Source organism: Nerophis lumbriciformis, linkage group LG21 (genome assembly GCF_033978685.3).
Source record: "Nerophis lumbriciformis linkage group LG21, RoL_Nlum_v2.1, whole genome shotgun sequence".
NCBI lineage: Eukaryota > Metazoa > Chordata > Actinopteri > Syngnathiformes > Syngnathidae > Nerophis > Nerophis lumbriciformis.
The window spans coordinates 18,107,015-18,130,913 of NC_084568.2; the positions used below are offsets into that span (position 1 = coordinate 18,107,015).

A 23,899-nucleotide genomic window follows, 5' to 3' on the forward strand; every position below is an offset into this window, starting at 1 on the left:
ATATATATATATATATATATATATATATATAGCTAGAATTCACTGAAAGTCAAGTATTACTTATGTATATATATATATATATATATATATATATGTATGTATGTGTGGGGAAAAAAATCACAAGACTACTTCATCTCTACAGGCCTGTTTCATGAGGGGTCCCCTCAATCATCAGGAGAAAAATCTCCTGATGATTGAGGGAACCCCTCATGAAACAGGCCTGTAGAGATGTAGTAGTCTTGTGATTATTTTTTATTTTTTATTTTTTTTTTCACACACATACATATATTGCGCTCTACTACGGTATCGAGCACTATTTTTTGGATAACCTTATTAAGACATATATATATATATATATATATATATATATATATATATATATATATATATATATATATATATATATATGAAATACTTGACTATATATATATATATATGTATATATATATATATATATATATATATATATATATATATATATATATATATGTGAAATACTTGACTTGGTGAATTCTAGCTGTAAATATACTCCTCCCCTCTTAACCACGCCCCCAACCACGCCCCACCCCACCCCCGACCACGCCCCCCGCCACCCTCCACCCCCCACCTCCCGAAATCGGAGGTCTCAAGGTTGGCAAATATGTGTACTGTATAATGTTTAAACTGTACTATTTCATATAATGTATTCTCTTCCTTTGCAATCTACTAGTAAAAGTTTCAATCGATCAATCAAACAACCTGCAAATCAGATGGAAAATTAGAGGGAACATTGTTTGGGGTGTATCCATAATACGCTGATAGGGAGAAGTTTTTATTCACACGATAAGTCGGATGTGTCTTTACCTCCGTGGCGGAGACTCCGCCGAACCCCTGAGGCCGACTCACCGAACCCCTAGGGTTCGATCGAACCCAGGTTAAGAACCACGGCTCTAATGGGTTCACAGTTCTCTCTCTCTAAAGCACTGTGAGTGTCTAGAAAAACGCTATATGGGGCGGTGTGGCTCAGATGGTAGAGCAGCCGGCCAGAAACGTGCGGGTTCCTAGTTTGAATCCGCCAGCTTCCGCCATCCAAGTCACTGCCTTGTGTCCTTGGGCAAGACACTTCACCCACCTTGCTCCCAGTGCCACCTACACTGGTGTAAATGTAGATAATAGGTTTCTCAATGTAAAGTCATTAGAGAAAAAAGTGCTATATAGACATAATTCACTTGGCTATATAAATCTAATCCATTATTATTATTATATACTTGTTTCTACTTTCTGTGTTGGTTATTTCCAGCCACCCCACATCTGATCTGAGTTTCGTTTGGCAATCAGGAAGCTCATTGGTCCCAGATTGGCAATCAGAAGGGTTTATCTGTTTGACGGGCGACGCAGGTTCGCGGTATTGTGTGCTTTTGTATATGTTGATGCAAAATATTTTCAAGTGCTTCTTCACCTTGCCTTACCGACTTAGTTTTTTCATAATGACTAAGTTATGCAATCGTTGGTTTTGTCTGTCTGTTAATAATGGTTGAATTTTCATGAGATTTCATGAAAGGATTTTAAGGACATGTCAGAAATAGGATAAAGTACAACTGATTATATTACGGGCGAATGCGAATAATTTCCACCATGTGACCTTACCTTTACAATACTGTGTGTGTATGCTAGCGGCCACGCAGAGGCATAGATAGTGGAAACAGAACAGCGTGTTTAACTCTGTTTCGTTCATTCCATCATAGATTGCTCAAAAGGTTACAGGCAGATTTTTATGGCGTCACATTAGTGCCAAAAATCCGAGGGCATAAAAACTGTTATCTGGGGGGCGGGTATGCTTAGACGGCCCCTCCTTTCTGATTGGCTCTGAGCATTTTTTATATGACCAATGATTCTCCAGCGTAGCAATGTTGTAGCCATCTTACCTCGGACAGCTAGCCTCAATCATTACATTGATGTCATTGGTACATGTACTAATTAAATTACCATAACTTGCTCGATTTTCGACCAATTTACAAACGGTTTGCCTTGTTACAAATCTTATTACATGTAGATATGACATAGGATGCTGTACCTGTTGAAATTACCTCTTTCGCTTTAAAAAAAAAATGACTTAATTGTGCAACATAGTTGTGTAGGGTCAGTGTTAGTCAGTTCTCTGATTATTTTAAACTGTTTCAGAATACATTTTTAAAAGGCTATTTTTAACATTTTAAAAACAAAATTAAAAGATTATTTCATTAATTTTATGGCTGAATCAAAAGAAATTCCATAAATTAGAAAACAAATGTTCAAGAAGAAATGAAAATATAAAATAATGTTATGGTTGGATGTTATTGCTGGTGGACCAGTTCTGGCTGAAAGATGTGATTATGGTGTTTGTTGTCTTATTATTTATTTGGGTCACATTTTGTATTACCCTGTATTGTGTTTATGTGGTATGAACTAGCCTTCATCAGCGCACGACATGTTTTTATCCACTTCTTCCTCCATAAATCTTGATACATATTGACGATGACCCGCCCTGCTGTACTTCTGATTGGCTCTGAGCATTTTTCGCCTGACCAATCAGAAAGAAGGGGCCGTCTAAGCATACCCGCCCCCAAAGTGCCAAAACGAAACATGACAGCGCACACAGGGGCGCCGCTAGGGATTTTGGGCCCCATGAAAAGAATCTTTACAGGGTCCCCAACACAGTGTCATTATTTTCTCTGTATTATAATTTCATCATCATTAGGGGCCTCTCTGGGCCCCCCTCCATCATGGGCCCCTAGAATCCGTCTCCTTTACCCCCCCTTTTCGGCGCCCCTGAGCGCACAGACCGAGACGGCGCGCGCGCAAAAGGGTGTGGCGCGCGCGCACGAAGTGGAGAATCAGCGCGCGATAACAGTTTTTATGCGCTCGGATTTTTGGCACTAATGTGACGCCATAGATGTTCATCTGACTTTCAGGAAAGGTCCGAAATGTGATAAGGAACAAGTCGTTAAATTTTTGGCCTGATACGAATAATTTCTACAGTACTATGTAGGGTTGTCCCGATACCAATATTTTAGTACCGGTACCAAAATGTATTTCGATACTTTTCGGTACTTTTCTAAATAAGGTGGACCACAAAAAATTTCATTATTGGCTTTATTTAAAAAAAATATCTTAGGGTACATCAAACATATGTTTCTTATTACAATCTAAGAACAAGTTTGTCCTTAAATAAAATAGTGAACTTGTCTTTTAGTAATAAGTAAGCAAACAAAGGCTCCTAATTTGTCTGCTTATCATGTCTGTGTAATCATGTTTTGTCTTAGGCATGTTTTGTTTAGTTATTGGACTCTTTAGTTTCTGGCTTTTCACTCCCTTGTCTTGTTTCCATGATTACCCCATTAGTTTCACCTGTTCCACGTTTGGACTCATTGTGCACTCTTGTTTGTCACCATAGCAACCCATTAGTTTTCACCTGTCACGTCACGCACCTGTTTCACGTTTTGAGTCACGCACCTGTTTTCGTTAATCATGTCTGTAGTATTTAAGTTCAGTGTTTTCAGTTTGTCTTTCTGGTGACATCCCCATACTTATGCTTATGCACACTCTCCACACCCTTATGATCCTTGCTGCTCTTTTTTCATGCCGGTTCCATGCCAAGTAAGTTTTTGTTTATTAAGCCACAGTTAGTGTTTTTTGTTGTTCATAGTTTTTGCCTTTGTGCAAGTGTTTGGTTTCATAGTTTGTTCTCCGCCATTGTGCACGCCTTTTGTTTACTTCCTTGTTTTGTATTTATAGTGTTTAAATAAAAATGTATCTTAATTCCCGTCTCGCCCGAGCCAACTTTCTGTTGCCTTCGAGAAAAACTAAACCCCAGGACCAAGTCTTGACACTGCTGACATATGCAGTAACATATTGTGTCATTTCTCCTTCTATTTTGTCAAACTGTTGAGGGACAGGCTGTAAAAATTGATTATTAATCTACTTGTTCATTTACTGTTAATATCTGGTTATTTTCCGTTTCAACATGTTCTATCTACACTTCTGTTAAAATGTAATAATCACTTATTCTTCTGTTGTTTGGATGCTTTACATTAGTTTTGGATGATACCACACATTTAGGTATCGATCCGATACCAAGTCGTTACTGGATCATACATTGGTCACATTCAAAGTCCTCATGTGTCCAGGGACATATTTCCAGAGTTTATAAACATAATATGAATTTTAAAAAGGAAAAAAGATTTTGTGACGATAAAAAATCATAGTAATATCGACTAGATACGCTCCTGTACTTGGTATCATTACAGTTGATGTTAGGTGTAGATCCACCCATGGCGTTTGTTTACATTGTGACGCCGGTGAGCTACGGTGTGCAGAGAAGCAGGGATGATACTTGTAAGAAAATCACATTATTTGTCGCCATAGAGGTGAGGATTAATTATTTAGAAGTGGCTAAAACACTGACGACTGCGGCTGGAGGCTAGCAGATAGCTAGCTAGCCATGTCTTAAAACAACCTCTTCCTGAGGGCGTTTCAGTGTTATAGCTTCACATTTGTTGTGAGTTTTTAAGCCAAAATGCGTCCGTTCTCCCTTTTCTGTCTACACACTGTCTGCTTGTAAGTACTCAGTGATTGTGCGCTGCCGAACATGCTCCCCAGCAATGTCATGACGTGACGACACGGCATCATGCTCATTAAAAGAAAAGAGGGGGGTTGGTTTTAGTATTGTTTCATTAGTATTGCTCGTAACGTAGTACTAGGGTTGTACCGGTCCATCCATCCATCCATCCATCTTCTTCCGCTTATCCGAGGTCGGGTCGCGGGGGCAGCAGCCTAAGCAAGGAAGCCCAGACTTCCCTCTCCCCAGCCACTTCGTCCAGCTCTTCCTGTGGGACCCCGAGGCGTTCCCAGGCCAGCCGGGAGATATAGTCTTCCCAACGTGTCCTGGGTCTTCCCCGCGGCCTCCTACCGGTCGGACGTGCCCTAAACACCTCCCTAGGGAGGCGTTCGGGTGGCATCCTGACCAGATGCCCGAACCACCTCATCTGGCTCCTCTCGATGTGGAGGAGCAGCGGCTTTACTTTGAGCTCCCCCCGGAAGGCAGAGCTTCTCACCCTATCTCTAAGGGAGAGCCCCGCCACCCGGCGGAGGAAACTCATTTCGGCCGCTTGTACCCGTGATCTTGTCCTTTCGGTCATAACCCAAAGCTCATGACCATAGGTGAGGATGGGAACGTAGATCGACTGGTAAATTGAGAGCTTTGCCTTCCGGCTCAGCTCCTTCTTCACCACAACGGATCGATACAGCGTCCGCATTACTGAAGACGCCGCACCGATCCGCCTGTCGATCTCACGATCCACTCTTCCCTCACTCGTGAACAAGACTCCGAGGTACTTGAACTCATCCACTTGGGGCAAGATCTCCCCCCCAACCCGGAGATGGCACTCCACCCTTTTCCGGGCGAGAACCATGGACTCGGACTTGGAGGTGCTGATTCTCATCCCAGTCGCTTCACACTCGGCTGCGAATCGATTCATCCTGGCCAGATGAAGCCATCAGGACCACATCATCTGCAAAAAGCAGAGACCTAATCCTGCAGCCACCAAACCAGATGCCCTCAACGCCTTGACTGCGCCTAGAAATTCTGTCCATAAAAGTTATGAACAGAATCGGTGACAAAGGGCAGCCTTGGCGGAGTCCAACCCTCACTGGAAACGTATCCGACTTACTGCCGGCAATGCGGACCAAGCTCTGACACTGAGCATACAGGGAGCGGACTGCCACAATCAGACAGTCCGATACCCCATACTCTCTGAGCACTCCCCACAGGACTTCCCGAGGGACACGGTCGAATGCCTTCTCCAAGTCCACAAAACACATGTAGACTGGTTGGGCAAACTCCCATGCACCCTCAAGGACCCTGCCGAGAGTATAGAGCTGGTGCACAGTTCCACGACCGGGACGAAAACCACACTGTTCCTCCTGAATCCGAGGTTCGACTATCCGGCGTAGCCTCCTCTCCAGTACACCTGAATAGACCTTACCGGGAAGGCTGAGGAGTGTTATCCCACGATAGTTAGAGCACACCCTCCGGTTCCCCTTCTTAAAGAGAGGAACCACCACCCCGGTCTGCCAATCCAGAGGTACCGCCCCCGATGTCCACGCGATGCTGCAGAGTCTTGTCAACCAAGACAGCCCCGCAGCATCCAGAGCCTTAAGGAACTCCGGGCGGATCTCATCTACCCCTGGGGCCTTGCCACCGAGGAGCTTTTTAACTACCTCAGCAACCTCAGCCCCAGAAATAGGAGAGCCCACCACAGATTCCCCAGGCACTGCTTCCTCATAAGAAGACGTGTTGGTGGGATTGAGGAGGTCTTCGAAGTATTCCCTCCACCGATCCACAACATCCGCAGTCGAGGTCAGCAGAACACCATCCCCGCCATACACGGTGTTGATAGTGCACTGCTTCCCCTTCCTGAGGCGGCGGATGGTGGTCCAGAATTGCTTCGAAGCCGTCCGGAAGTCGTTTTCCATGGCTTCCCCGAACTCCTCCCATGTCCGAGTTTTTGCCTCTGCGACCGCTGAAGCCGCACACCGCGTGGCCTGTCGGTACCTGTCCGCTGCCTCAGGAGTCCTATGAGCCAAAAGAACCCGATAGGACTCCTTCTTCAGCTTGACGGCATCCCTCACCGCCGGTGTCCACCAACGGGTTCTAGGATTACCGCCACGACAAGCACCAACTACCTTGCGGCCACAGCTCCAATCAGCCGCCTCGACAATAGAGGCGCGGAACATGGTCCATTCGGACTCAATGTCCAGCACCTCCCTCGTGACATGTTCAAAGTTCTTCCGGAGGTGGGAATTGAAACTCTCTCTGACAGGAGACTCTGCCAGACGTTCCCAGCAAACCCTCACAATGCGTTTGGGCCTGCCAGGTCTGTCCGGCACCCTCCCCCACCATCGCAGCCGACTCACCACCAGGTGGTGATCGGTAGAAAGCTCCGCCCCTCTCTTCACCCGAGTGTCCAAAACATGAGGCCGCAAATCCGATGACACAACTACAAAGTCGATCATGGAACTGCGGCCTAGGGTGTCCTGGTGCCAAGTGCACATATGGACACCCTTATGTTTGAACATGGTGTTCGTTATGGACAATCTGTGACGGGCACAAAAGTCCAATAACAAAACACCGCTCGGGTTCAGATCCGGGCAGCCATTCTTCCCAATCACGCCTCTCCAGGTTTCACTGTCGTTGCCAACATGAGCATTGAAGTCCCCCAGTAGCACGAGGGAATCACCCGGGGGAGCACTCTCCAGTACTCCCTCGAGTGAATCCAAAAAGGGTGGGTACTCTGAGCTGCGGTTTGGCGCGTAAGCGCAAACCACAGTCAGGACCCATTCCCCCACCCGAAGGCGGAGGGAAGCTACCCTCTCGTCCACCGGGTTGAACTCCAACGTGCAGGCTCTGAGCCGGGGGGAAACAAGAATTGCCACCCCAGCCCGTCGCCTCTCACTGCCGGCAACGCCAGAGTGGAAGAGAGTCCAGCCCCTCTCGAGAGAACTGGTTCCAGAGCCCTTGCTGTGCGTCGAAGTGAGTCCGACTATATCTAGCCGGAACTTCTCCACTTCGCGCACTAGCTCAGGCTCCTTCCCCCTCAGCGAGGTGACGTTCCATGTCCCCAGAGCTAGCTTCTGTAGCCGAGGATCGGACCGCCAAGTGCCCTGCCTTCGGCTGCCGCTCAACTCACATCGCACCCGACCTTTATGACCCCTGCTATGGGTGGTGAGCCCATTGGAGGGGGGACCCACGTTGCCTCTTCGGGCTGTGCCCGGCCGGGCCCCATGGGGACAGGCCCGGCCACCAGGCGCTCGCCATCGTGCCCCACCTCCGGGCCTGGCTCCAGAGGGGGGCCCCGGTGACCCGCGTCCGGGCGAGGGAAATCTGGGTCCTTGTTTTTTATTATTCATGGAGGTCTTCGAGCCGCTCTTTGTCTGATCCCTCACCTAGGACCAGTTTGTCTTGGGAGACCCTACCAGTTGTACCGGTATACCGTACAAACCTAGTACTATGTTACGAGCCTCAATTTCACAGCAGATGGTTCAGAAAGTTGTGGGTTTTCATCTTCCTTCAAGGAACAAGTGATTACATGTTGGGCTTTGCTAGTTTATTATTTCACCTGCACGTCTCCTGCTTTTTCTGCATCCTGGGGTCATGCAACCAGCCAGCATGCGCCACCATGACACCTTTCCACAAAATGCTTTGGAAAATTCAATATCTTCATCACAATATACCGTATTTTTCGGAGTATAAGTCGCTCCGGAGTATAAGTCGCACCGGCCGAAAATGCATAATAAAGAAGGGAAAAAACATGTATAAGTCGCACTGGAGTATAAATCGCATTTTTTGGGGACATTTATTTGATGAAACCCAACACCAAGAATAGACATTTGAAAGGCAATTTAAAATAAATAAAGAATAGTGAACAACAGGCTGAATAAGTGTACGTTATATGAGGCATAAATAACCAACTGAGAACGTGCCTGGTATGTTAACGTAACATATTATGGTAAGAGTCATTCAAATAACTATAACATATAGAACATGCTATACGTTTACCAAACAATCTGTCACTCCTAATCGCTAAATCCCATGCAATCTTAAACGTCTAGTCTCTTACGTGAATGAGCGAAATAATATTATTTGATATTTTACGGTAATGTGTTAATAATTTCACACATAAGTCGCTCATGAGTATAAGTCGCACCCCCAGCCAAACTATGAAAAAAACTGCGACTTATAGTCCGAAAAATACGGTACTTGTATTCTTTGTGTTTATTATACTTGTACAGTAAAGTATGTTACAATAGGACTTTTTGGGGGGGTCAAGCAACACAAAGGGGCACACCTTAAGCAGTTGTACAGTACATGGGTTGATATTGATGTATTCCCTTAATTAACCACCTCTCGCAATTGGTTTACTTCCCAAAATATAAGGCCTATATATAGTTCCATATGGGGTTGGATTCTACGGTTCCGGTCCCCAAAATAACATCCTTGCAGACTGAACCACTCCCAGTTTATGTGTACAGTAATTGGATTTTCACTGGATTTCCCAAAGTAAAATCCTGGTCTTTTCTTAATTCATTCTTACATTTGCAATATGACTTGACAATTTTGATATTCAGACTTTGCAGGAATTTCCAATGTTGCAATCGCTCAAACTCACGGAAAATGTATCCGACATGCCTCGCAACTTTGTCCAAATCCTAGCAACTTCCTCACACATTTTGGCCAGTCATCGTCATGTTTACCAATCCGGAGCACCAATCAAACACGTAAATGAACTGTCTAATTAGAACACGTGTGATTATTTTAAACAGATGTCCAGGAACAGCAACATAGAACAATATCTCAACCCGGGCTGCCGATATTATCGGCCGATAAATGCTTTAAAATGTAATATCGGAAATTATCGGTATCGGTTTCAAACAGTAAAATGTATGACTTTTTAAAATTCCGCTGTGTACACCGACGTAGGAAATAAACCTTAAAGGCACTGCCTTTGCGTGCCGGCCCAATCACATACGTACAGCTTTTCAAACACACAAGTGAATGCCACGCATACTTGGTCAACAGCCATACAGGTCACACTGAGGGTGGCCGTATAAACAACTTTAACACTGTTACAAATATGCGCCACACTGTCAACCCACACCAAAACAAGAATGACAAACACATTTCGGGAGAACATCCGCACCGTAACACAACATAAACACAACAGAACAAATACCCAGAACCCCTTGCAGCATTAACTCTTCCGGGACGCTACAATATACAAACCCCGCTACCCCTTATCCCCCCCCCCCCCCCCTAACCCCACCCATCTCAACCTCCTCATGTCCCAAATTCCAAGATGCTGTTTTGAGGCATGTTAAAAAAAATAATACACTTTGTGACTTCAATAATAAATATGGCAGTGCCATGTTGGCATTTTTTTCCATAACTTGAGTTGCTTTATTTTGGAAAACCTTGTTACATTGTTTAATGCATCCAGCGGGGCATCACAACAAAATTAGGCATAATAATGTGTTAATTCCATGACTGTATATTTCGGCATCGGTTGATATCGGAATCGGTAATTAAGAGTTGGACAATATCGGAACATCGGATATCGGCAAAAAAGCCATTATCGGACACCTCTACTTGTGATTAAGGGCTTTGATTGACTATGTGCTCATTAGTTTAGAACAGTGGTTCTTAAATGGGGATACGCGTACCCCTGGGGGTACTTGAAAGTATGCCAAAGGGTACGTGAGACTTTTTAAAAATATTCTAAAACAATTAAAAAATCCTTGATAAATATAAATAAAAACCTATCTTTTTTTCCAAATAGTTCAAGAAAGACCACTACAAATGAGCAAAATGTTTGCACTGTTATACAATTTAATAAATCAGAAACTGATGACATAGTGCTGTATTTTACTTCTTTATTTCTTTTTTTCAACCAAAAATGCTTTGCTCTGATTAGCGGGTACTTGAATTAAAAAAATGTTCACAGGGGGTACATCACTGAAAAAAGGTTGAGAACCACTGGTTTAGAATACACAAACATCTTTCTTGCTTTGTGCAATAATGATTAATTGTTGCCCAGGTTGACAAAGCGTCCTTTGGACGATATAAATGGTAGAGTTGTGTCAAAAAACACTTTGTAAATAATACCGAAAAAAAAGTAATAGACAGCAACGATCAAATCATTCAGTTCCTCACTCTCAATCAATAGGCCTTGTAATATCTGATTTGCATTTAATTTGTCAGTAATCTTTTACGGTTTGTTCTCTTTCAGACTGGGATGGCGTTGACATATGATCCTGCTGCAATGCAGAATGGGTAAGAGTCTGACCTTGGCATCTTTTAATACACTCACCTCTCGCCAAATGGGAACCGAATGAATACTACTGACACACACAAAGATGAATGCATTGATGCCATTCACTGTTTGATAACAGTAATCAATATGAACTTGTAGCAGCAGCTGTCGTATGAAGAGAAGAGGTCAAGTGAAAAAGACAGAGGGTGACTAAAGTGGTGTGTACATTTAGGTCTTGTGTCGCCCTGCCAAGATTTAATGGACCTGGGGAAATAAATGATCTTAAGACATGGTTTATTGGTTCCCAGTGCACTCACAACTGAAAGGAGAGAACTGAAGCTTTATGTTCTGTGTTTCTGGCTTCAGTCATTCACAGCAAACTCTTTACTCTATGCTTCCTCTCTGAACTATATGAATAGAAACGTTCTATTACAGTCCAGTCCCAAAGATGCTGAAGGAACCTCCGTCCCGCCAACAACCATTAGGCAAACAGGGTTATAAAAAAAAAAAGAATAATCTACCTACCGTAGACATATTGTGCTTGGTTTTGGATCAGTTTTAAAGGTTGTCAGAACAGTCAGGTGGTTTATTTTGATTGGCGCGTAATCTTGAAACTAACGAGGCAATACGGCGCGCTGCAAACATTAGAAACACTAATGGTTTAGTCTCAGTTATGGAACGTTGAGCTGGGAATCCGAGCTATTGCGACCCTTTTGTGCAGCAATCACTATAACACTGGCATTAAAACAGGAGTTCATAACATTCAGGGAGATTTCTTGTCCTTTTTAGGATATGACGATTTATCGATCCATTGCTTGTAACTTTATCGATAATCAGTCAACAAAAAAGCCTTGAGTCCTATCCCGGGATGTTGTTAGTTTCTTTTGACATCGCTTAAAGGGGATATGTGATGATTTTTATCTAAAACAATTAATTTTGCTCTAGATCAGCGGTTGTTTTTGTTTTGTCCTGTCCAGCTTCTCAGGCAAATCATATTGTTGATGTAGATGCCCATATCAGTACAGATTTACTTTATAAAAGAGAAGTGCAGGATACTTCTCTTGTTGCCTTATTTGTATTTGACTTATAATAATAGAATATGTACAAATACGATGGTAAAAGTGATAGCAAAGAAGCAGTTACTGAAATAAATATTAATAATACTGAAATTACAATGATCATTAATACACTACAAATCAGTGACGTGCAGTCAGGGGAGGCGGGGCCTCACCTGCCATCATGGAAAGAAAAAAAATTTAAAAAGAAAAAAAAATAACTAAATTGTTATATGTATCCAGTGATTATACTATAAAGTTATTTTCCATTTAACTTCACCAGTTTTAGATTTTTTTTATTTTATTTTTATTCGCTGAATTTTCACATTTGCCGTTCAAATACTGAGAAGAGGCGGTGAGTCAGCAGCCAGTTGAGGCACGTCACTGAGTTGAGCCTCACCATGGATTGCGCGATGACTCGGCTAACTGCTGGCCTGCTGTGCAGTGAGACCGTATTGCTATATGAATGATATTATACATTTCCATAGTTTAGTTAGCTGAGGTATATAATGTACAGCGTATTTTGTCAACAACTGTATGTGTGTAACGTATTTCTTGTGCTGAGCAATCATAAAACTGCTGCGAAGACGCACTGTGTGAGGCTCGCAGTAATCCTGCCTCCTGGTGGTAGAGGGCGGTAGTGATCCCAGAGATCATTCTTGCGACTACTCGGCTGCAGAAGAAGTGACAACAAGCAGCAACAGTTAGCAGCGATCGTTTATTTTTGTCTCTCGCCTGGACTTTTAACATGGAGGATTACATATCTAAAATAAAACAGTTTTCTAAACTGGACTTTCAATCGAAGCAGGAGGTAATAATTAAAGGAAGATCTCCATCGAGACAGAGAGACTTTTAAAACTGAAGAAAGATAAGGAAGACTTCTATAAACAAGTTATCGATGCTTTTGTTCAAAAGGAGCTGCGCATGGACTTCATTTATAAGTAAAGGTAAGACCATAATAACGTTTTTTTATTTTTATTAAATGTGCTTTTTTGTGTGCTACAGTTTGTATGTGTTAAGTTAAAGTTAAGTTAAAGTACCAATGATTGTCACACACACACTAGGTATGGTGAAATTTGTCCTCTGCATTTGACCCATCCCCTTGATCACCCCCTGGGAAGTGAGGGGAGCAGTGGGCAGCAGCGGCGCCGCGCCCGGGAATAATTTTTGGTGATTTAACCCCCAATTCCAACCCTTGATGCTGAGTGCCAAGCAGGGAAGATTGCTGGTATGAGCTTTTAAACATAACCCGTTAACTGCTGCCAATCAAATGGTGAATAAGATACTCTTTAGGGTTCATATGTTTGTAAATCTGACTGTGATGAAGTCAGTGCCTCACCAGTCATGAACCTCACCGCACGTCACTGCTACAAATGGAGCAATACAAATACCAATAGAAAAAGCATTATTGAGAATGAATAATAATAATAATTTACCTCTATTATCAACAATACAATTGTTTCAAATGCAACAATATATATATGTAATGACAACTTGAAAAACAAAAGAAAGCAGATAAACGGAGGGGAAGAAAGAGAAGAGAACTGTATTAACCTTGTAGATTGTTATAGAAACAATAGGTTAAGCTTTGTCAGTGTGCCGTGTTTTACCCAGTTTCCCCTCGGGGAACGACATTAATATGTTTGATGAAACGTGATTATATGCATGAGTGTGTGTATGTATATGTACTTGTATATGTACGGTATGTGTATATGTATGTCTGTACCAACACACCCCGATTGATTCAAAGAGTGCATAAAAAAAGCTGTGAGGTCACATTTGTGCCACTGCATGTTGCACGACAACATTAGATGAATAATACTTTATCTTGCCTTTTTTTGTGTTTCCTCATAACCTGATGCAGAAGGGGGGGGCTATCTCTCTGGCTGAGAGCTTGTAATATTTATAAGTCAGAAAAGACAAATGTATGTTTTTTCCACAACAATAATGTAATAATTCTGCCTTTAAAAAGGTGTGGAAAATACTTTTTTTTTTATTGCAATTGCAATAATTTGTTAGTGCAGTCAGTGCATTGGGGGGTCTTCCGGTTTTGTGGCTACAGGATTGGGTCTCTTTTTGCAAATAATGTGGTTCTGCTGGCTATTTCGGGCGGTGTACTTCAGCTCTTACTATATCGGTTTGCAGCCGAGTGTGAAGAAGTGACTCTTGAGAATCAGCAGGTCCAAGTCCGAGTCCATGGTTATTGCCTGCAAAGGGGTGGAGTTCCGTCTCCGGGTCAGGGATGAGACCTTGCCCCAAGTGGGGAAGTCCAAGTACATTGGGGTCTTGTTCTCGAGGGAGGGAATAATGCATTGTGAGATTGACGGGCGACTCAGTGCAGGGTCTGCAGTGATGTGGACTCTGCACCCCAGTCCGTCATAAGTTATAAGAGTAAATGAAATGTTGAACTTGGTTGGGAAAGAAAGTGCTTCGCATGGCGATCACAAATCCATGCTAAACAAACTCTTTCTTTCTTATATATGGTCTTTGGCTCAGGTGACAAGAGGTTGTTGGACTGCAAGTTCACAAAGCCTCAGACTGTTGGGAATTAGATAAAGCAGCATATCAGACCACCTCGCTTCTCCAAAGCTGAAGTCACACGTCTCCTCTTTTAAATGCATGGACTTTTTCCGAGCTCAACACACAACTCTGCTGCTTAATCCGGGCAGCCAACATGGTGTAATGTAAGCTTTATACAATGACAAAACTCAGTTGGATGAAACTTGAAACGCCCAGTATTTCCACTGCAAATACTTCAAGAAACTATGTATGTACAGTCGTGGTCAAAAGTTTACATACACTTGTAAAGAACATAATGTCATGGCTGTCTTGAGTTTCCAATAATTTCTACAACTCTTATTTTTTTGAGTGTTTGGAGCACATACTTGTTGGTCACAAAAAACGTTCATGAAGTTTGTTTGTTGGATAAAGATAAGTCCTTCTGGAGGAAAGTTCTGTGGTCAGATGAAACAAAAATTGAGCTGTTTGGCCAAAATACCCAGCAATATGTTTGGAGGAGAAAAGGTGAGGCCTTTAATCCCAGGAACACCAAGCCAACTGTCAAGCATGGTGGTGGTAGTATTATGCTCTGGGCCTGTTTTGCTGCCAATGGAACTGGTGCTTTACAGAGAATAAATGGGACAATGAAAAAGGAGGATTACCTCCAAATTCTTCAGGACAACCTAAAATCATCAGCCCGAAGGTTGGGTCTTGGGCGCAGTTGGGTGTTCCAACAGGACAATGACGCCAAACACCTGCAAAAGTGGTAAAGGAATAGCTAAATCTGGCTCAAATTAAGGCCTTCCCAAAGCCCTGACTTAAACCCCATTGAGAACGTGTGGACAATGCTGAAGAAACAAGTCCATGTCAGAAAACCAACAAATTTAGCTGAACTGCACCAATTTTTTTCAAGAAAAGTGGTAAAAAATTCAACCAGAAGCTTGCCAGAAGCTTGTGGATGGCTACCAGAAGCTCCTTATTGCAGTGAAACTTGCCAAGGGACATGTAACCAAATATTAACATTGCTGTATGTATACTTTTGACCCAGCAGATTTGCTCACATTTTCAGTAGACCCATAATAAATTCATAAAAGAACCAAACTTCATGAATGTTTTTTGTGACCAACAAGTATGTGCTCCAATCACTCTATCACAAAAAAATAAGAGTTGTAGAAATTATTGGAAACTCAAGACAGCCATGACATTATGTTCTTTACACGTGTATGTAAACTTTTGACCACGACTGTATATATTAATTCAAACTTTCAAGCTGCACAACACACTGCTACGTAGTAACATATTTATCCATAAACAAACATTCAGTTAATTCCCCTTGTTTGTGTGATCTATCGATACTTGTTTTTGGAGTGTCGTATTTCCATTACTTTCCTTTTCCGATCGCCAGTTAATGATTATCTGGCAATCATCGACTGGACATAACTGTGCTGAGGTTCACCCGTTAGGTACTGCAGTTTTGTACCAGGGACCCTCTATCACTTATGGCAGGGGTATCAAACTAATTTTAGCTCAGGGGCCGCGTGGAGGAAAATCTGTGCACACGCGGGCCAGACTATTAAAATCATGGCATTAAAACTAAAAAATAAAGACAACTTCAGATTGTTTTCTTTGTCTTACTTTGGCCAAAAATAGAACAAACACATTCTGAAAATATTACAATAAAAATATAGAAAAAAAATACCGGCAGCGGTAAAGTTTAGATCCATGAAGGAAAGAAGAAAGTGAATGAATGTTTATAATTGAATACATTTACATATGCATAAAAATGTGCTTTATTTTGTATTATTTTTTTCAATGAATTAAGTAACGTTTATGGCAACCTTTTTCCAAAACACAATATAGAATGTGACATACAACAGGATAATGCATACATTTATTATTTGTTTTCAAAACGCTTACAAAAAAGTGGGACCCCAAAAATGTACTGTGGGACCCCATTTTTATGACTTGATGGGGTCCCTGTGAAGTTTACTTTGCGATTAAGTAAACACAGTCGCAAAGAAAAATAACCTCCAGAGGCACTTTCTGACGAAACATACAATTTTCCAATTACGGCCCCTGAGCCCTTGGGCTCTTGAAACTACGGCCCTCTTATGGACAGTAGTTGAATTGTCCTGCTTTGTAGCCTCAATGCGTATTTAAAGAAAAAATACTGTGGGACCCCATTTTGAAAATTGCTAGCGCCAACACTGATGGAGTATTGGTGCGTGCAAAACAGCAGCAGGCGGCTGTGGCCTGCGGGCCGGTTCTAATACTAATCAAATATCATCCCGGGGGCCATAGATAATTCATTCAGAATCAGAATCAGAATCAGAAATACTTTAATAATCCCCGAGGAGAAATTAAGATTTTCAGCACAATCATATTCAAGAGCAGACAAACATTACAGGGAGACAGAACAGGATCGCTGATGGGTCTGCCAACTTTCGGTGCCCCTTACAAAAAAGTTGAGAAACAGGTTAACGCTGGGGAGAAGGGGGGAGAGGGGGGGGTGAGAAAAAAATATATACAATCTCAGCCTGGGCCCCTGGAGAAGGGGTCCAGACTGAGGCCAAGGGGGAAAAAAACCATAGCCATATCAGACATAAACATGTGTGTAAGAGGGAAACATCAAAGAACACAAAGGACATCCATCCATCCATCCATTTTCTACCGCTTATTCCCTTTGGGGTCGCGGGGGCGCTGGAGCCTATCTCAGCTACAATCGGGCGGAGGGCGGGGTACACCCTCGACAAGTCGCCACCTCATCGCAGACAAAGGACATTAAAGACATCAAAAGAGCAGAGCTGATGCAACCAGCCACTTCTACTCACAGCCACAAAAGTAAAACAACAAAAAAACATATAACACTGTGGTGGCCTCTGCAGTGTTCCACACCATTGTCTGCTGGGATGGGGGGAGCAGACCCAACAAAGCAACCAAGTGAGCCGACTCCACCCTCGGCAGCCCACCAACTCTCGGCCAGTGTCCAGTCTGCATGGATGAGCAAGGATGTGTCCAAGGAGACCGAGGTGTCCGATACCTGCTCATTCAGCCAAGACACTGTGAAGCTTGTCCGTCGAGGCGCTCAGCGCCAGCTCCGCAGCCCTGTCTCCTCATCCGCATCTCCTCCAGTCTCTCCAAACGGACTCTGGTGTGGCAGAGACCCAGCAGCTGGTCTCCATGGCCAAAAGGCTCCCGGGAAGGCAGATCCAGAAGTTCCCAAAAAAGCACTGCAGAAGTCACGAAAATGCCACCCCTTGCCGCACAGTCCCAAAGGGTCCCGAACCAAAAGGCAAAAAAAACCGGATCTGGCCCTGCGGGCCTTGACTTTGACACATAGGATTTATAGGAAACCAAACACTTTGTCAAAATGAACTATGGAGAAAAATAGAGATGTCCGATAATATCGGCCGATAAATGCTTTAAATTGTAATTATCGGTATCGGTTTCAAACAGTAAAATTTCTGACTTTTTAAAACGCCGCTGTACGGAGTGGTACACGGACGTAGGGAGAAGTACAGAGCGCCAATAAACCTTAAAGGCACTGCCTTTGCGTGCCGCCCCAATCACACACCTACGGCTTTTCAAACACAAGTGAAGGCAAAGCATACTTGGCCAACAGCCATACAGTTCGCACTGAGGGTGGCCGTATAAACAACTGTAACACTGCTACAAATATGTGCCACACTGTGAACCCACACCAAACAAGAATGACAAACACATTTCGGGAGAACATCCGCACCGTAACACAACATAAACACAACAGAACAAATACCCAGAACCCCTTCCAGCACTAACTCTTCCGGGACGCTACAATATACACCCCCCGCTACCGCCCACCTCAACCCCGCCATGCTCTCTCAGGGAGAGCATGTCCCAAATTCCAAGCTGCTGTTTTGAGGCATGTTAAAAAAAATAATGCACTGTGTGACTTCAATAATAAATATGGCAGTGCCATGTTGGTATTTTTTTTCCATACTTTGAGTTGATTTATTTTGGAAAACCTTGTTACATTGTTTAAATTGGGGCATCACAACAAAATTAGGCATAATAATGTGTTAATTCCACGACTGTATATATCGGTATCGGTTGATATCGGAATCGGTAATTAAGAGTTGGACAATATCGGGATATCGGCAAAAAAGCCATTATCGGACATCTCTAGAGAAAAATAATATAATTTATAAACAACTCGTTACAGCTCAGTCTTGGTTTAAAAGTGATCTTGCTGGAAGTCTTTTCCATTGCATGACACCTATTCGGCAAAACCACCACTAATACCGACCCTTGTTCATCTCCATTGTAAAGCGTTTGTTAGCGTGTCTTGTTGTGACCATTTTTTTTTTGCTGTTTTACAATACAATTGTTATCAGTGTATAACAGACTGCCTCACACGGCCAAGTAGTCAAGCAGTACTGTTTCCTCTCTGTTTATCCACCACTCTTGACCTCCCTCTTTCACCCTTCTCAGGTTCTACTCCTCGCCTTACAGCATCGCCACCAACCGCATGATCGCACAGACCTCCATCACGCCCTTCATCGCTGCTTCCCCAGTTTCCACATATCAGGTGGGCCATAATACGCTGCATTGTGGGAAGTGGCTGCGTTATTCGCCACTACGTGAAACTGCGGGGTCTTATTTGGATATGTCGATTACGGACCAGACGGGCGCGGGCTGCAAAACGGCATGAGGTTATCTGTGCTTTCTCTGATCATTTTCTCGAACGCTCCAGCTGTGCACGGTGACATCTGTTTCATCGGCTCAAAGCACAACAGGCATCTAAAAAAACAAGCGGCAAAAAAAAAAAAAAAAAGATTGGAAAAGGAGGCTGTAAAAGGATCAAAAGAAAGAAAATAACTCATGCAAAAACTCCTCCCAACCAGTTTTATGACTATTTCTGTCATCTTTAGTTGTATGCAATCTATTTATTTTGGAAGGCAGTACAATGGGTAACACTTTCGGAGTAAAGTTCCTTAATACCCACAGCTGTTAATGAAACCATAGGCGCCGATCTACATTTCTGCCAGTGGGTGCTCGGTGTAGGTGTATTAGTGTTGTCCCGATAGTAAAAAGTATTTTGATACTTTTTGGTACTTTTCTAAGTAAAGGGAACCACAAAACATTTCATTCTTGGCTTTATTTTAACCAAAAAAATCTTAAAATATATATCTTATTGCAATTTTGTCCTAAAATAAAATAGTGAACATACAAGACGACTTGTTTTTTAGTAGTAAGTAAGCAAACAAAGGCTCCTAATTTGTCTGCTGATGTATACAGTAACATATTGTGTCATTTTTATTCTATTATTTTATTAAAATTATTAAGGACAAGTGGTAGAAAATGAATTATTAATCTACTTGTTCATTTCCTGTTAATATCTGCTTACTTTCTGTTTCAACATGTTCTATCTACACTTCTGTTAAAAAATGTAATAATCACTTATTCTTCTGTTGTTTGATACTGTCAGGCTTGGTCAAAAGGATAGGACTCAGATGCAGAGTAGGGAATATTTCGACAGGCTTTTATTTTTGACAGCTTCCTTTCACCTCCAGAGTCAGGGTAATACGATATCTACAATAACAAAACTAGTCGGCAAGAAAGGTTCCAAAAAAAAGGAACAACCAAAAATCACTCCGAAAGGAGGAAAACACAAAAACAAAGACAAACTATAATTGGCGCCGTATATGCTATAAAACTTACTATTAACACAAAACGCTCCAACAGGAGGAATAAACAATGGCTGTGAAAAATTCTACACTTCTCTAATCTAATAAAGGTTAACAAAAAATGTCACTGAAAAATTTGAGGAAACAAAGAATCGTAAGAAAAACTGATAACTCACCACTTCGGCTGAAAAACTAAATACAAAAAATCCCTCTGCTGAGGAGGAGAAAAGGAAAACTCAAAATAGTAACGAAGGAATTCAGGATCAAGGTATAATAAACATGAGACGAGGCAAGGCAAGGCATGGACATGGATGCTAGAGAGGCACGAAGACTCGAGACAATCTGGCACAGAACAAGGGGAGGCGTGGGCTTATAAGACACATGAGGGTAATGGGAAACAGGTGGAAACAATCAGGGGTCAGGGATGACGTCAGACTGATGACACAAAAGGAAGGGCAAGTGATCTGACACGAGAGGAGTTACTTTTCAAAGTAAAACATGCAATTCACAAGACAGAAGAAACCAAGACAAGACATCCCTCACTGCGGTGTGACAGATACTTTACATTCGTTTTAGATGATACCACAAATTTGGGTATCAATTCGATACCAAGTCGTTACAGGATCATACATTGGTCATATTCAAAGTCCTCATGTGTCCGGGGACATATTTCCTGAGTTTATAATCATAATCCATTAATTTTCTACCGCTTATTCCCTTCGGGGTCGCGGGGGGCGCTGGAGCCTATCTCAGCTACAATCGGGCAGAAGGCGGTGTACACCCTGGACAAGTCGCCACCTCATCACAGGGCCAACACAGATAGACAGACAACATTCACACTCACATTCACACACTAGGGCCAATTTAGTGTTGCCAATCAACCTATCCCCAGGTGCATGTCTTTGGAGGTGGGAGGAAGCCGGAGTACCCGGAGGGAACCCACGCAGTCACGGGGAGAACATGCAAACTCCACACAGAAAGATCCCGAGCCCGGGACTGAACTCAGGACTACTCAGGACCTTCGTATTTTGAGGCAGATGCACTAACCCCTCTGCCAACGTACTGCCCCTATAATCATAATATAAATTAAAAAAAAAAAAACGAAAGAAAATGTTGTGATGTTAAAGAATATCGATGTAATCATAGTAGTATCGACTAGATACGCTATTGTACGTGGTATCATTACAGTGGATGTTAGGTGTAGATCCACCAATGGCATTTGTTTATATTGTAGCGTGCCGGAAGAGTTGGTGCTGCAGGGAATTCTGGGAATTTGTTCTGTAGTGTTTATGTTGTGTTGCGGTGCAAATATTCTTCCAAAATGTGTTTGTCGTTGTTGTTTAGTGTGGTTTCACTATATGGCACATGTTTATGACAGTGTTGGCATTGTTTATACTGCCACCCTTAGTGTGACATGTATGGCTGCATTCATTCACTGAAGTGCTGTTAGTTCAAAGTCAAGATGATTGTGTCATTAGTTCATTATCGGGCACAATGAAATTTTGGTAAAGCATTGTTAATGATAGACTATATGATTTATGACTTTTTTATACTGCAAAGCGGATCAAACACGCCACAAAATTACCAACAACAAGATTGAATTTTCAAAAATTATTTTAAATATTGAAAGTTGCCATAAATCCCACGTGGGTGCTCGGCATTGTCGTCGCCCATGAATGAAACAGAACCAAACTGGGAAAGTGAAAATTGTGTGTGATGTCAGGAGAGTTCAGTTTTCTGTCCGCCCACATCTCTCGCACAACAATCATCACGGACTCCGAACATGGAGCGCCGTTACCACTCCGCCGTCTACAGTCACGACACCATCGCTTAGCATTAGTGCTACTTGGTATGCAGACACAGGCCAGGCTGGACGCAACACACGGACGGGGATGAAGGATAGGTAGAACAAAGGGAGGGACGGATGGAGAGAAGGGAGCATTTGGGTGGCGTCAGGATCGTGTCGCTGAAGGTTACCGCGCCCGTTTTGCAACTTACCCGATTAAAACGCATCCAGAACTAGAACATGGATGTCATGTCTGTGTAATCATGTTTTGTTTTAGTCATGTTTTGTTTAGTTATTGGACTCTTTAGTTTCTGGCTTTTCACTCCCTTGTCTTGTTTCCATGATTACCCATTAGTTTCACCTGTTCCACGTTTGGACTCATTGTGCACTCTTGTTTGTCACCATAGCAACCCATTAGTTTTCACCTGTCACGTCACACACCTGTTTCACGTTTTGAGTCACGCACCTGTTTTCGTTAATCATGTCTGTAGTATTTAAGTTCATTGTTTTCAGTTTGTCTTTCTGGTGACATCCCCACATTTATGCTCTGCACATTTCTGACTCTTTTTTCATGTCCATCGTTCACGCTGCTCCTTTTTGTCCATGCCAAGTAAGTTTTGTTTATTATTGCCACAGTTAGTGTTTTTTGTTGTTCATAGTTTTTGCCTTTGTGCAAGTATTTGTTTTCATAGCCAAGTTGTTTCTCCGCCACTGTGCGCGCATTTCGTTTGTACTCTTTTTTTTGTCCTTTATTAGTGTAAAAAAATAAATTACGTACTCTCATTGCCGTCTCGCCCGAGCCAACTTTCCGTTGCCTTCTAGAAAGACTAAACCCCAGGACGAAGTCATGACAATGGATGAGGAATGAGAACAATGACATCCCTGCTTGCATGCCTGTTTTGTGTACACTGCAAAAACTGAAATCTAAGTAAGAATAAATATCTCAAATAAGGGTGATATTTGCTTATTTTCTGTCTGATAAAATAATTCTTCTCACTAAGCAGATTTTATGTTAGTGTTTTACTTGTTTTAAGGGTTTTGGTCCTAAATTATTTCAGTAAGATATTAGACTAGACTTAGACTTAGACTTCCTTTTTATTGTCATTCAAATTTGAACTTTACAGCACAGATAAGAACAAAATTTCGTTACATAAGCTCATGGTAGTGCAGGATAAAAGAGCAATAAGGTGCAGATATAAATAAATAAATATATATAAATAATATATATAATATATATATAAAATAAATAAATATATATATATATAAATAAATAGATTACTGTACAGATAACTATATTGCACTTTTTCACATGCGTCCACGTTTATGGATGTATGTTATATTGTCTTTTTTATTACAGCGAGTTAATCCATTTTGGGGGGAGTTGAGGGGATAATTTAATTATGATGCGTTCAAGAGTCTTACGGCCTGAGGGAAGAAGCTGTTACAGAACCTGGAGGTTCTGCTTCGGAGGCTGCGGAACCTCTTTCTAGAGTCCAGCAGTGAAAACAGTCCTTGGTGGGGGTGGGAGAAGTCTTTGCAGATTTTCTGAGCCCTGGTCAGGCAGCGGCTTTTTGCGATCTCCTGGATAGGAGGAAGAGGAGTTCTGATGATCTTTTCCGCTGTCCTCACCACTCTCTGGAGAGACTTCCAGTCTGAGGCATTGCAGGCTCCAGTCCAGACAGAGATGCTGTTGGTCAGCAGGCTCTCTATAGTGCCTCTGTAGAATGTGCTGAGAATGGGGGGAGGGAGCTGTGCTCTTTTCATCAGACACAAAAAGTGCATGCGCTGCTGAGCTCTTTTTACAAGAGCTATTACAGCTTGTTGCTGAGATTTGATGACCTATATTGAGTAAACCATGCTTGAAACTAGAATATCAACTGTTGCAAAGCTGTGTCATCAACACTCACAAGTATAAAACTAATTTTTTAAAGTAATAATTTATTACTTCAAGCATGAAAAAAAAAATCATGATGCCGAGCGCATATCATTATGTCAAGATAATGGCACTAGCATTTACTTATTTAAGAATATTTTTCAACATATTGAGCAAAAAGGTCTAATTTTTTT

The 23,899-nt window shown here is 42.4% G+C and overlaps 1 protein-coding gene across 3 annotated transcripts in view; it reads left to right on the forward strand.

Annotated features, from left to right (window-relative positions):
* rbms3 (RNA binding motif, single stranded interacting protein) overlaps positions 1-23,899 on the forward strand; it is a 750,312-nt gene that overhangs the window by 592,487 nt on the left and 133,926 nt on the right. For all 3 annotated transcript variants that reach the window (XM_061982784.2, XM_061982785.2, XM_061982783.2), the window contains exons 8-9: positions 10,803-10,846; positions 18,851-18,947. In XM_061982784.2, coding sequence (XP_061838768.1) covers positions 10,803-10,846; positions 18,851-18,947 — 141 coding nt within the window. The remainder of the gene's footprint in view (positions 1-10,802; positions 10,847-18,850; positions 18,948-23,899) is intronic.